The sequence below is a fragment of the Papio anubis genome, chromosome 8, assembly GCF_008728515.1.
Source record: "Papio anubis isolate 15944 chromosome 8, Panubis1.0, whole genome shotgun sequence".
NCBI classification, from domain to species: domain Eukaryota; kingdom Metazoa; phylum Chordata; class Mammalia; order Primates; family Cercopithecidae; genus Papio; species Papio anubis.
In genome coordinates this window covers 9276014-9291558 of record NC_044983.1, presented here as the reverse complement: position 1 = coordinate 9291558, position 15545 = coordinate 9276014, and the positions used below count along the sequence as shown (strand labels likewise).

At 35.1% G+C, this 15545-nt stretch overlaps 1 protein-coding gene across 3 annotated transcripts in view; it reads left to right on the top strand.

The window, feature by feature from the left end:
- The window catches only part of TNKS (tankyrase), a 227012-nt gene that overhangs the window by 140804 nt on the left and 70663 nt on the right, over positions 1-15545 (top strand). For all 3 annotated transcript variants that reach the window (XR_002523692.2, XM_031669351.1, XM_003902438.5), the window contains exons 6-11: positions 6157-6251; positions 7692-7758; positions 8312-8498; positions 13062-13183; positions 14634-14725; positions 14817-14895. Coding sequence is in view for 2 of the 3 variants with exons in the window: in XM_031669351.1 (XP_031525211.1) it covers positions 6157-6251; positions 7692-7758; positions 8312-8498; positions 13062-13183; positions 14634-14725; positions 14817-14895 (642 nt within the window). In the remaining variant the exon portion in view is untranslated. The remainder of the gene's footprint in view (positions 1-6156; positions 6252-7691; positions 7759-8311; positions 8499-13061; positions 13184-14633; positions 14726-14816; positions 14896-15545) is intronic.

Below are 15545 nucleotides of genomic sequence, written 5' to 3'. Positions count from 1 at the left end.
AGAGGCCATTAACCTAAACGAATTAATGTCGGAACAGAAAACTACATAGCACATGTTCTCACTTATAAGTGGGATCTAAACACTGAGCACATGTGGACATAAACATGGGAACAGTAGACATTGTGGACTACTAGAGGGGGGCTACGCAGGTTCAAGAACAAACTACCTATTGGGTACCATGCTCACTACCTGACTGCAGTATACCCATGTAACAAACCTGCACATGGCCCCCTGTATCTGAAAGTTAAATTTTAAAATGAAAAAAAAAAAAAAACTTAAGTATATAAGCTACTTAATAAGATGATGATAAATAATAACATTTGTTGAGTTTTTCCAGTGTGATAAATACTGTATTGTGTGCTTTGTACAGTTATCTTTAATCTATAAAACATTCATGTGTGATAGGGATTACAATTCACAGATACCGGAAGCCAAGACCCAGAGACATTAATAAATTAAACGCAAATACCTAGTAAAATGTCCAAAGTCAGAATGCAAAACCAAGATTTAAAAGCCTTTATTCATTTTCTCATATCATGCTTCCTGGACTTGTGTTGAAGCCACAGCTTTGCAAAAGGCTTATCAGTTGTCACTATTTTAGCTATGCCTTACATGCATGGTTGTATAGGAAAAGTTAAAACTACCTGAAATGCTTTATACTGCACCACAAATCTATATGATAAAAGGCAAAGATAGACAAATTCAAGTTTGTTTTTTCTTATAGGCTGAATCCAAGAAGAGATCTTTGATTTATGGGACCTCCTTAAATAAGACCTTTTTTTCTGTTAACATTTTATGATATGAAAATATCAGTGATAACATTTATCTTACAGCAGAATAATATTTAGTTTTTGTATTTGTCTTTTAAAATGTTCCTAACAGGAACATCTGTTTTTAAAATAAATCAGAGGTGTACAAACTGGCAGTGATTGCTATGCTGTGTATGTGGATGTCCTAAATGTTTGATACTTGTGTTTACTAGTTTACAACCATCATCAAATTATCTAGTAACATGTGAGAGTATTTTAGAACTGGGGCTGCCATATTTATCTAAAACAAATGATACTCTGTTAATTATCCTAGCAATTAGAAAATTACTTTTACCATTGCTTTGCCATTTGGCAGTTGAGATATAAATTTGGCATTGTGGTAACCATTCACTAGGTTTGGTCCTAGGGTATGTGGTTTTTTTGCTTTGGATCAGGAGACAGCATTTGGTAAATAGCAGTTGTAAATTTCTTTTTTCCCAAAGTTTGAAAAACCTCAGGGCTTTTAGTGGCATGAGTTTGCGCAAATCATCCTTTTTTTTTTTCCTCAATTTGTCTGTGCTTTTTCTCTTTGCAGTCTGCCATTTTCTCAAATTTATTGCATGCATTTTATTTATTTTTATGTGCCTTCTAGTGATGCTATATACGTTGCAGGATTAGCATTCACATTGGAATGATGACTTGGAAAGTCTCACCCAGCTTGTTCTGCACTCACTCTTCCTGTGAATTCACCACTCTCATAGCTCAGCTACTCCTACTTAGATGCTGCTGCCACTTTGCTGACGGTGTCATTCTTTCTCTCTTGGATTAGTCCTGTGCCCTTCTGTTCAGGCCTTCCTGCCGTAGAGTTTGCTTCCTCTCTTCAATTTTATTCTTCACGTAGTAACTAAAGTGATCTTTCCAAGACTCTAATCTTAAGTAATTTTCTGCTTCAAGTCTTTCAGTGATTTCTCATTATTCTTAGGCTCTCCCCAGTCTCATACACTACACTTAGCCACTGAATTTTTCTTAAGTTTCTCAAATATACCTTGTCCACTGAATATTAACATGGATTCTTCACACAACCTGGAATAAAGTTTCTTATTCTTTTGCCTCAGTGATTTTGTTTATCCAAAGTCTCAGTCGGAAAGCATTTCTTCTGAGAATCTTCCCTGACCCCGTTTCCCTCTGCTTGCCTCTAGTGTGGTTTAGACCAGCATCCTCCAGCCTTCCCGGGTGTCCTGAACTCCCCTTCCACAGGATTTGTCCACATCCACAGCATTTATATTGTATTGCCTGCTTTCTCTAGTGACTTGACTCCTCAAAATGTAGACTTCTGTTTCCTCATCCTTTGCCCTTCTGAATAAAGAATTCATTTATATGCATTTCCTTAAGAGAACCACACGTGGTGTGATTTTGAGGAAGAAGAAGATCCATAAGTGCAAAATACTGATTTCGCTTTCCTTGTTTTCAGTGCTACCCCTAGCACTTAACATGGTGTCAGATACGTGATAGAAATTCACATATTTTAGGTGAATGCTAGTGATGACCAGATTTTTGTTTTAGCCTTAACCTCCTCTGAATTCTAGTGCCATATGTGTAAGTCTCTCTCTGACATTACCACTGGGGTATCATCTAGGCACTTTAAATTCAGTAAACCCAGACCTCACATTATTTCCCTCTGGGCTCTCCTCCTTTCCCCTCCACTCCTTTCTTTTTCTTTTGTTCTTCTGTCATTGGCATTTCCAAATTGGAAACTACTCTCTCTCTCACTAGCTAGATCATTCATTTGTCAGAGGCTATCAATTCTGCTTCCTAATAGTTTTTGAAAACTCACCCTTCAACTCCATTTTTTCACAGCTACTTTATTTCAGGCTTCCTGTCACTTTCTACCTTAATTACAGAACCTGCTAATTTATTTGAGTTATACAAATTTCAGTAATTTAAAAATTAAATATATTACTGTTTTCAAAGCATTGTAAATCTTACAATTAAATGATTTTTTTAATCTGAAAACTAGTTAAATTTTTCCTATGTTTTGTCCTTTTAAATAAACTGTAGGTTTTCATATGTATTCATTCATTTGGGAACTTTTGTTCATTTTTAGGAATAAGAAATAAAAGTTATTGAATCAACTTTATACCAAGAAAGTTATGTAAAAGATAATATGAAAATGGAGCATCTTTTTGTTCATAAGCAAGAAAGATGTGACCCTTTTTATGTAATATTAAATATTAGCTATGTGCTATACCAGCTTGCTGACTTACTGACCAGTCCTCCAAAGCAGTCCTTGTCTGTGGAGGAAGTTTTCAAAGTCCAATTCAGTCATGAAAGTGGTCCAAGATAGAGTAAGAGGGACTAGATTTACCTTGCTTCCTGAAACTCTGAGAATAGACAAAATGTATGAAACTGGTTGTCAGACATTGAGCATCAGGCAGTACATGGTACTTATCCCTGAGAGAAGGTAACAACTCCAGCTTACTGCCTCCAAAAAATTTCCAGGCCTTAACACAAGGAAGGGAAAACCAGGAGGAACCTGATGGTCTCCCTGAGTTGAGGAGATGAAATTGGGAGTTCGGGGATACTAAGGTGGAAGGAGTTAGCAAGTCAGTGGGCCAGGAAAGGGAGATCCACACAGGGTCCCCTTACAGTGTTCAGATAAGTAATGATTAATACATGGGTGAGGAAACTGCTTGAGGCTAGTAAAAGAACCACATAGAAAGATTAGAGGTGACAAGCCTAGGAACACACACAGAGTCTGTAATAGTTTCTGTTGCCACCAGCCAGAGTAAAAAGCCCTCATAATTCACTGGATGTCATCAAAGGACAATGCGTCAGTAGCGGGGGAAAATCTGTCCTACACTAAAGGCTGCTCTGGCCCTGCCTACTAAAGCCTAGAAGCAAGCCTTGAAATTAACCTAATATTTGTGTAATTGAAGTCCCTACTGGGAATAATTCCCTAGTGAGAGGGAGCAGGAAAATATTTGATGAAATCATAGCTGAAAATTTTCCAAGTTTGGTGAAAACTATATAGGTCTAAGAAGCACAGCAAGCTGTAGTTGTGGGCATGCATGCATGTGCATGCGAGCGCGCACACGCACACACGAAGAAAACTATACCAAGGCACATCATAATCAAATTGCTTAAAGTCAGTGAAATATTAACGTAGAGAAAATATTAGCATATCCGGGGCGGGGGGGAACATGTACAAAGGAGCAAAGATAAGGATAATAGATTTCTAGTCTTGAAACAAAGCAAGACAGAGGACAGTGGTACAACATCCTTAAAATATTAAAGGAAGGAAAAAAGTTACCTTGATTATCCAGCAGAAGTATTTTTCTAAAATGAGGGTGAAATAAGAGTCCTGAAAGTAAGTTGATTCTCCCTGATGGTATCATTTGTAGTAACATTTGACATGGATCTCAAAGCAGAAACTTAACTGGATATGTTTGATGATACAAAAATTTTAATTGCCTATTTTTATATGGTATTTTACATTTTAAAAAAGCACGGTGGCTCACCCCTGTAATCCCAGCACTTTGGGAGGTGGAGGCAGGTGGATCACTTGAGGGTCAGGAGTTCCAGACCAGCCTGGCCAACATGGTGAAACCCCATCTCAACTGAAAATACAAAAATAAGCTGGGTATGGTGGTACATGCCTGTAATCCCAAGTACTCTGGAGTCTGAGACAGGAGAATCACTTGAACCTGGGAGGCAGAGGTTGCAGTGAGCTGAGATTGAGCCACTGCACTCCATCCTGGGCAACAGAGTGAGGTTCCATCTAAAACAAGCAAGCAAACAAACAAAAATGTGTTTCTATATGGGAGAAAACTTTACAGTAGTTTTCCCTTATCCTTGGGGGATATGTTTTGAGAGCCCGGTAGATGCCTGAAGCCTTGGATAATACCAAACCCTATATATGGTTTTTTGATCTCATAACTGAGATGGCTACTAAGTGACTAATATGTAGCATCTTCATTGTGGATATGCTGGAGGAAGGGATGATTCCCATCCAAGGTGGGACAAAGTGGGCAGATTTCATCAGGCTACTTAGAATAGTGCTCAGCTTAAAACTTACAAATTGCTTCTGGAATTCCCCACTTAATATTTTCAGGCTAAAATTAACCACAGGTAAGTGAAATTGTACTGTATTTTCACAGGTTTTTCAGGTAGCGAGAATGAGTGATTTTATCTCCATTTTACACATGAAGAAGCTGAGACACACGAGTAGCATGACTTTCACTGGGTTGCATAAGATCCAGGAATGTAATCAGGTTTCCTGACTTCCTGTTCAGGACTGTTCTCATCTGAATGGTCTCCTCATTGATAGCTATGCATTGCTCAAAATATTTCTAAACTTAGAGACTGACAGAATATGTAAAATGTATGAATATCTCTAAAGCTATAATAGATAGTACAATATTTAGTAATTCTTTTGTATCTTCACATTTGGAATAGGTGAAGAAAATAAATTAAAAATCTTATTAAATCCCAGGACCCCAAATAGAAGACAGGAAAAATGAAAGAGAATGCATTGAAGTATATTAAAGCCTGTATGAAAAACCCGTTATGGTATTTAAACTTTAAATTAGCAAAGGTGGAAAATTGCTATGGTTGCAGAGAAGTTTTTAATTAAAATGAAGTTATTTCTGATTCTTTAAAAAAAGGTGAGGAGAAGTTTGATTATTTTAATTACCATATTAAATTTTAGCAGAGAACCTTCTAATAACTTGACTCAAAATACAATGTGGCAGAAATTAGCTGGGAAGAAACTGTATTCCTCTCTTGTATTTATACTGTGTATGTGGTACATAAAATAGAAGAATTAAACGCTACCTTGGTATATTTCATTGCACCCAGTATAGCAAATTAGTTTTGGCCATTACTAGCAGCCATACAGAATGAATAAGGCCCATTGTCCTTTTTGTTTCCACTGAAGTTTGTTCAAATTGTTCTTTAGGGATGTTTTTCAGTCTTTCCTATTAAATAAATTTCGAGAGCTTGATCTTTAAAGTTTTATGGTAGAATTGGGATTTAAAAGTTAGAACTTGAAAGGAGGACAGGATTTAAGTAGGATAAGGAATAGTTAATAGGAAGCATGTGTCTTCTCAGAACAGTGAGAATGTTTCATGTTGGAAAGAAACAGGAAATCATGTAGAAGAGGTAGGGTAAGGTTTGATTACTGATGGCCTTAAAAAGCAAGTTAGGGAAATAGGTGGATGTCACTAACGTTACTATTGACTCCAGAGGACAGTGAATTATCTCTCATTAAGTTATGAAATGTGAATTGTTGACATTTCAGCGCAGTATTTTTGTGTCAGCTTTCATTGTGTTTAAATCTGAAATGGCAAAGCAAGGATTTTTTTTTTTTTTTTTTTACCTGAAAAGGGGATGTGTTTTTCTTTTCTAGTCAACTCCTTTACATCTAGCAGCAGGCTACAACAGAGTTCGAATAGTTCAGCTTCTTCTTCAGCATGGTGCTGATGTTCATGCAAAAGACAAAGGGTAGGTCTATCAGTTTACTTCTTTTCAATGCTTTGTTTTTGTCTGATACTCTGAACTTTTAAAACACTAGACAAAGTCATATGTCCCATTTGTTACGGCTTATATAACATTTTAAGAATGTTCACAACTCTGATTTCAGGCTTTATTTTCATGTACCTACTTAATTAAGGATATTTCTCATAATAATTTCCCAAATCAATTTAATTTTATCACAGTTCTGTTACTTGAAGTTGAAATTGTGTCTCAATTGCAGTTACTGTTTTTCAACTCTTTAATTGCATTTTAGAAAAATAAAACAAATTGAAAATTATGAAAATCCAGTAGCATAGCTATCAGATTCAACCGATAGTAAAGGATCATCCTTTATTGATAAACTGAAATCATAAGTATACAATATCAATTTTTTTTTCTGATGAAATCTTGGACATCTAAACTGAGAAAACCTAGAAGGTTGATGTGAGGGGATATAGGTGGTAACCAAGAAAGCAGTTATGTCACTTATTTTACCAATAGGTGAATTTTTGAAAACTGTATCAGTTTCCTGTAAAGTCCCCAGGGATATGTGAACATTGGGTTTGCTATCCTATGTGGTGGACTAACATTTCTCATTGCCCCACTTTAAGATCTAAAAGATAGTTGCCCTTACTGGCCAGGTAAGGTAGATTATGTTACAGTCTTGTGATTGACAGCATAAAGAAGAGATGCCCTAGAGGAGAGCTGCTTTCACTTTGCCCCTCCCCAAGTTAAGAAACATAAAAATGAACTCAGTACTTGAGACACTTATCAGAAGAATTCATCCATTTCATATCTGCTTTTTATAGATACCTGATGCTGCTCTCTTGCCTGCACCAGGTTTTGTGCCATATGTGGATGGTGTCCCAGTAGTATAGGGGCATAAATGCCTGATGCTCTTGTACGTCTCTATTTCCTTGTGCATGTCTGAAAACAGATGGGTGTACAATAGATGAGTCATCAAGAGACGTACACCACAAAAAAGGGATTTTTTGGCTTACTTAGAATAGTTTGATAGGCAAGTTATAATAGTTTGGATATTTGATTATTTTGCTAGAAATTACCATAAAAGTGAATTAAAATGGTGGAATATTTCAGTTCACTACCAATTAACATTTATTTCTTGTAAATACTTAATATATAATGCATGTATTTGTCAATTAGCATATGATCTTCCTTTCGCTAAAATGTTCTTCTATTTGGTATTTTTTTCATTATCTTCAAGGATTACATACAAAAAACAAGATAAATACAAAAGGTGTAAACATAAGCTATGCTTTGAATTACTTTATTATTTTATTAAATACTTTAAAATATTTTAAAATATAATTGTATTGGGATTTATTGGATTTTATTTATTTCTTAGTACTTCATGGATAAATAAGTTGTTTGAAATTTAAGTATTTTAATTTGCCTTTTTTCATTTAGTGGACTTGTGCCTCTTCATAATGCATGTTCATATGGACATTATGAAGTCACAGAACTGCTATTAAAGGTAAGAGAAATCCAGAACATTGAGCATCATTTGCTTTTTTTTTCTTTAACTTGTCATTACTTTCCATACTTTTGGCCTCATGAAAGTTTTTTTAGTTTTTTGAGGTTTTTTGTTTGTTTGTTCTGAGACAGGGTCTTGCCCTGTCACCCAGGCTGGAGTGCAGTGGCACAGTCACAGCTCACTGCAACCTCAACCTCCCAAGTTCAAGTGATCCTCCCACCTCAACCTCCCCAGTAGCTGGGATTACAGGGGTGTGCCGCCACACACAGCTAATTTTTATGTTTTTTGTAGAGACGAGATTTCGCCATATTGCCCAGTCTTGTTTTTTCAGATTTTAAGAGAATAAAATAAGTTTTTAAAAATATTACCATTGCCTTAAAAATTTTAAAACATTGAATTTAATTTCAGCTGTTTTTGAAAGGTGATATTAAAGAAATTAAAACACTTATTTGAAAAAGTTGTAACTGAAATTTACAGAGAAATAAATGTCTTTTGAGTTTTATTTGATCCAGCGAAATGATTACTGATCTAAAATGTTTTTTTCTCAATTCAGCATGGAGCATGTGTTAATGCCATGGATCTCTGGCAGTTTACTCCACTGCATGAGGCTGCTTCCAAGAATCGTGTAGAAGTCTGCTCTTTGTTACTTAGCCATGGCGCTGATCCTACGTTAGTCAACTGCCATGGCAAAAGTGCTGTGGATATGGCTCCAACTCCGGAGCTCAGGGAGAGATTGACTTGTACGTATTTATATCCCGAAATCATTATTGCATGTTATAAATTAGAATCTTTAATTTCTGTTGAGTTTTATCTAACTTAAGTAATAACCTTCCATTCTTATAAGTGTATTAATTCATAATCCTCATTTCTAATTGTATACTTTTCTTCATTAATTCCATGGGAATATTACATACAAACACTTTTTGTATACATTGTGTTTATTCGAGACTAGTTTTAATTCATATGTTGAGGCTCCTTTTTTGGTTTTTTGAAGGCTAATGAGGATGAGTCAGTCAGCATCCATTTCATGGAGACTTACAATGTGGCAGGCACTAGAAATATAGCAGTGTACAAAGCATTAAAAAGCTCTGAGCTTCTGGGGCTTACATTCTTGTGCTATTGATAGTGACAGGTATTTAGCATTATTGAACCCTCTTATGGGGCTTACATTCTTGTGCCACTGATAGTAATAGGTATCTAGCATTATTGAACCCTCACTATTCCCCGAGCCCTGCAAAGTTGCATAATCATATTTTTATTTACCATGTGTGTTATGACCCAAGTATAATCACTTGCCCATATCTAAGTGAGATCTTTAAAATAATTTGGTTGAGGTCATCTTCTGAATATATTACCAATACATACATGCAAATGTTTTTTAAATAAACTTTTGTTTTAGCATAGTTTAAGATATACAGAAAGTGTATGAAGATAGTACCCAGTTCTCATATACTCCATACCCAGTTTCCCCTATTATTAACATTTTTCTTTAATATAGTACCTTTGTCACAATTAATAAACCAGTATTGATACAGTATTAACTAAAGGCCATACTCTATTCACATTTCCTTAGTTTTTGCCTAAAGTCCTTTTTCTACTCTAGAATCTCATTCAGGATTCTGAATACTTCAGGATACCACATATATATGGTTTCACATCAAATACTGAGACATTTAATTCTACATGTGGGCATTTCAGGTTTAAATTAAGCTAGGTGTCACCTACCTCATTTTTAAGTTATCCTGTGGTCTATATTCTGTCTTACATCCAGGATTCCAAGATGATTACACCTGAAAAAAATCTTTGCTAAGTTATCTCTTAAGGAAAAGGGATAGTCAAAATGATGCTAGCATTATTTGTGTTTAAACAAGTTTTAAACTAGTTTATATTAAAACAGAAACAGTTCCCCACAATTTTGATCTTGTTTAAGTGGAAATTTGAACTTATTTTGGTATTCAAATAGGTGACGTCTACTAGATTACAGGCCAACACAAGCCAAATTGTAACTGGGCAGATGTCCTTGTAATGAATTCTTTTAGAAGTTCGTTTACTCGCTCCTACCCAGGTGTCTCTTGCCATATGTTATCTTGCATTACATAGTTTGCTTTTCTGTTTGTATGTTCTATCTTCCTAGTGAAATTTTGACTCTTAGACCTTTGGTTTTATTTTTCTTTGTCTTAGCCCCTGTGCAATTCCTTTTTACCTAGTAAAAATGTGTGATGCTATTTATATTTGGGCCTTTATCTACCTACCTGTATCTAACACAGTGCATGGCATATAGTATGTGTCCAACAAGCTTATTGACCTTGAATTTGACTCAACTCAAAGTGTATTAATTTATCTTTTTCTGATTTCCTTTCTTAGATTAGACACTGGCTCAGCTTTATTCTTATGTCATCATTTGATTTTTTTCAGCCATTTTGTAAATTATGAGTATTATTAGAAGTTTTTACATTGTATTTTACTGATCTTATTCCAGTGAAGACATTAAAATTTAACCTAAATTTTTAGTTTAATGAAGGGAGCAGTTACCTGCTTAGAGTTCTTTCCAACTTTCTCAGTATCCCCTTTGTTTTGATAACTGAGATTCTACCAAGGAATTGTCTGAAGAAAAGGATTTGACAAAATTGGACCTTCTCTAACTGCAGTTTTCATTATCATGTCTACTGCTTTATATTAGGCATTCACAATTACATATTTCTTTTAAAGAAGAATATACAAGAAACAAAGAAAAACAGTGTTTTCATTATGCCCATAGTTATAGTTGTAACATTTTATTACACACATTTTTTTCTGTTACTTGCCTTTTTTTTTTTTTTTTTCCTTTTTCTTATGAGACAGGGTTTAGCTCTGTTGCCCAGGCTGGAGTGCAGTGGTGCAGTTATAGCTCACTGAGACTCTACCTGCAGGGCTCAGTTGATCCTCCCAGCTCAGCCTCTCTAGTAGCTGGTACTACAGGTGCATGCCACCATGTCCAGCTAATTTTTTTTTTTTGTATGTTTTGTAGAGACGGGGTTTCACCATGTTACCCAGGCTGGCCTCAAACTCCTGGGCCCAAGCCATCAGGCCGCCCTGGCCTCCCAAATCCTCAGGTGGGATTACAGGCGTAAGCCACTGCTCCTGACCTCTTGTCTATTTTTTAATTGGTTGTTTTTATGAAGCCACATGAACCAGGTAGTTTGGGTTTTGTTCTTGTTTCAAAATACATTTAGAGATAAAAGCTTTTATGTATTTTATAAGTATTAGTATTCAGGGTAAATTTGAGTAATTTACAGTTTTACCACCTTACTTAACTTTCCTGGAGTTTTCAAAACAGACCTTTATGTAACCTTTTGCATTTAGAAATTTAGAAGGACAACTATATAGCTGATAATTTTTTTTTATTCTCTAGGGTTTTTTTAAATATTAAGTATTTCTCAATGAAGTATTTTAAATTTTAAAATCAATTTGGACAGAAATCTTTACTTTTTTTCTAAAGAGCAGAGACAAGAAATATTTTACTTATTGTTATTTGAGAAAATATCATACTGTTTACTTGTATTATTGCATCATCATTTTAAAATTTTCCTAGTACTGCAGTCTATTGTTTATGTTTTTGTAAATTTGCTCATTTTTTTCTGAGCCACCTTTTCGGAGTATATAATTGAAAAGGTAGAAATGCCCTTATCACTTTATATTCATACAGTATTTGTTATTAGCAAAAAGGCCAGTATGATTTGCACTAAGTTTACGTTTCTCTAGACTGTTGACTCCAACAAAACTATACATTTTGCCAGACATCAGTTCTCAGAACACCACCTTCCTCTGTGGTTGTCTGACCCCTGCTTCTTAATATATTTCACAGTTTATAATTCTCTAACTCCATGGGTCCCACATTTTATCATTTCACTGAAAATCTACAGTCTTGTTATTTGAATCTACTGGCTTACTTTCATCTCATTTGACCTTAGTTTTTTGTTTCTGAAGTTTCAGAGTCCTTACTTTCAGCAATCTAGCAGTGATAAAGAACCTCTAAAGAAGAAGTTATATAAAAATGTTATTTTCCTGACCCTGCAATGACTTATTTTATAAATATTCAGCATTCATGCCTTATCGCATATTATAAATTACCTACCATATACCAAGCACTGTGCTAGGTGATGAGATTAGCATAGCTGATATGACAGTGTGATATGTCCTATGATGAGGCTAAATGCAAATGCTGTGGACTGCTTAAGAAGGGATGCTAACCCAATACTGGAAAAGGTCCGGAAGGCTCACCCAGAGTATCTGAACTGAGACCTTGAATGATGAGTAGTAATGAGGCATGTATGTGCACGTGTGTCTGTGTGTGTGTTTTCTTTGTGTCTTTTGAGAGAGGGGGTGAATATGATGGGTCCCTGGGTCCCTCAGAGGAGAGGAGAGAAGAGAAAGGAAAAAAGGCAAAATACAGTACCATGCAGATTCAAAGACCTGGATGTGAGAGGGTCTGAAATTGTTGTGTAATGTATTAGGTCATACGTTATTTGCATCTTTAAACAGTTCCAGCATTTTGTTAATAATTGGGCATATCAAAATGCAAGTAAAGTTTGTCAAAGATAAAACAAGACATTTTTAATAAGAATATTGGATTCTCATTCATGCAATTAATTTAGATACAGCTTTTCAAAAAAATCTCTCACCTGCTGATGAAAATAAGAAGCTATTAATTGTTCTTTGAAAAATGTTCAAGTTCTGCTTTTCTCCCATATTTTAAGTCCTTTCCTTTTCTGTGTCAAGACCTAATCACCATTAATATTTTGGTGAATATTTCTGTAAATGTTCTCTACACCATTACTTGTGGTGTACTTATGGTGGCAATAGTAGTAGCAAGAGTAGTGATAATACAAAAAAAAGCATCAGCCTGTCCTTTCCTTTTTGAATTTTCATGTACCACTGTATACTTTCATGTCAGTGTATGTAGACCTATCTCTTGTGTAAGAGCTAGAAAGTGTTACAGCATATGTGTGCACAGATTATTTAACTGGTTTCCTTTTGGTGGACATTTAGGTTTCCCGTTTCAAAATTTTGCTGCAATAAGTATCTTATAGGTGTATTTTTATGACTCTGAGAGTGTGAAACAGTCTTATTTCAGAGCATTAATACTTCACAATTTTTCATTAATCTACATCCTCTTTTGCATTTTTATCATCATATTGTCACATTGCTGCTATTGCTAAAATAGAGAAATTCATAAAATAGTAATATTCCTACTTATTTATAATCATGCTGGATTTTTATACATTTTAAATCTGTTTTTATGTCAACCATTGTTTCATTGACAGATGAATTTAAAGGTCATTCTTTACTACAAGCAGCCAGAGAAGCAGACTTAGCTAAAGTTAAAAAAACACTTGCTCTGGAAATCATTAATTTCAAACAACCACAGTCTCATGAAACTGCACTGGTAAGATTTTATTGTTAATCTGTTCCCTGGGTCTGAAATAATGTAAGCACAAAATATGATTTTCATTTCAGAAACCTTAAAGTAACTTTAGTATCTGAAATGCCAGGAATCTGCATTTTAATTTTGGTTGCATTGATTTTTAAACTTAGTTTGATTCTTTTCATGGGTGAGAGAATTGACATTTGCTCAACCTCGATTTGGAAATTGTTTTACCTTTGTCTTCCCAACCTCATTATAACAAATCCACTTTTGCAGCCAGTGCTTTCATAAAATACAAGATACAATTTTCCAATAGAATTTTTTTCCTTGTGTTTGCTAGATAAATACTAGATTTCCTTCTGTAGAAGATTAAAGTATATTTTCAGATACTTGCATTATCTTTTTGAGTAATTGTATTCAAAGTACTGATTATATTCATGGTAGAAAATTGGCAAGATCATGAATTTTTTGTTTGATACTATGCAAGTTATTCTTAAAACTATCCATGTTTTCTTCAAATGCACTTTCAGAAAGATTTATTTTCTTTGTCATTGACACATTAAGGCTCAGCTAGAGAGTGGTTAGTGATTGCTCCTAAATTCAGAATTTAAGCATATGTGATGCCTGCATCACACACCTTAAGTACACCTAATTAATATTCTTACATATATTTGACACAAGAGGTCAAACCTTAGTCAGTATCTGCATAAAACAACATTAAAAGGTTGACCAAACCAAAATAGGCTAACTATAGATACACTTAAATACATGTCTCTCGAAGTAGGGTTGAGATAGATTCAAGCTACACAGTATTATGCTAGGAGATATTCAGAGCCACGGAATAAACCTGACCCACTTTTTTTGAGTATTCATTTTATTTAGTTGTAAGTAGTTTTTTATTTTTAAATTTTAATACAAATATTAAAATGAAGCAGAATAAAAAAGTTGTAAAAATATTATGGTAAAACATAAAATTTCTGAGAATATTTCCTTCTCTAAACCTCTTCAGTTATATCATTTTCTTGCTTATCCTTGGGCATATAAACTTCTCCTGTAGTGGTGGGAGTACCTCTGTAGAAGACCTTGAGAAATACTGACTTGTGTGGCTGGTAGCCTAATGAAAGATTGAGTAACTTAGTTATAGATTTCTGCAGCTTTGAAGAGGCATATGTATTATGATGCTTTCCATGGAATATATAGTGAATATTTATTTATTGGCTAAGCCAAAAGAAATAAGATCTCTCTTAATGTTTAACTAAGAGCATAATTTCACCTTGGTTTAAACGCTTATGTTTTGTATTTCCACTATACATAGAAAGAATACAGATCATCTCTGTGATGTAAAACATATACATATGTTCTGATACACTGAGATAACAGTGTTTTAATGGTCAGCAGATGCTGTTCAATTCCAAGAGCTACTGTACATATAGAAGTGTATTTTATTAACTTGGTTTTGTTTACCTTATAGCACTGTGCTGTGGCCTCTCTGCATCCCAAACGAAAACAAGTGACAGAATTGTTACTTAGAAAAGGAGCAAATGTTAATGAAAAAAATAAAGAGTAAGTATAATTGCAGAAAGAGTTGTTCAGTTTCTAAAAAGGAAATGCAACAAAAGAGAGACAATTACCTTTCCTTTTCTCTTTTCTGTAGTTTCATGACTCCCCTGCATGTTGCAGCAGAGAGAGCCCATAATGATGTCATGGAAGTTCTGCATAAGCATGGCGCCAAGGTGAGGCACACACCTGAGCAGAGTGCCAGACTCTGCACTGAGCAGCCAGCTGCTCTTAACACTGCTTCTCTCTCTCCGATTTTTCTGAAGAAACTAATTTTATAAAGGACTATTAGTTTGTACTTAAATTCATAGATTCTCCTATAAAGCTGATTTAAATCTTGTTTCTAATAAAAAGTTACCTGTTTCTTGATCCTTTAATGTCACCCTTCTATAAAGCAATAAAATGTAGCTACAGTCATTTGAAATAGATTTAAACTTTACACTATTTTCAGTTAATACCATATTGATATATTTTGATAGTCATCATTTGAATAATCGTTTATCAGAAAATAAATTTTGTAAATGATAGCATCAGAATAGCTCTACTTATTCTAACAAACATTTGTGGCCGGGCGTGGTGGCTCGTGCCTGTAATCCCAGCACTTTGGGAGGCCGAGGCAGGTGGATCACGAGATCAGGAGATAAGACCATCCTGGCTAACATGGTATAACCCCATCTTTACTAAAAGTACAAAAACTTAGCTGGGCGTGGTGGCAGGCACCTGTAGTCCCGGCTGTTTGGGAGGCTGAGGGAGTTGAATGGCATGAACCCGGGAGGCAGAGCTTGCAGTGAGCCGAGATCGGGCCACTGCACTCCAGCCTAGGCAA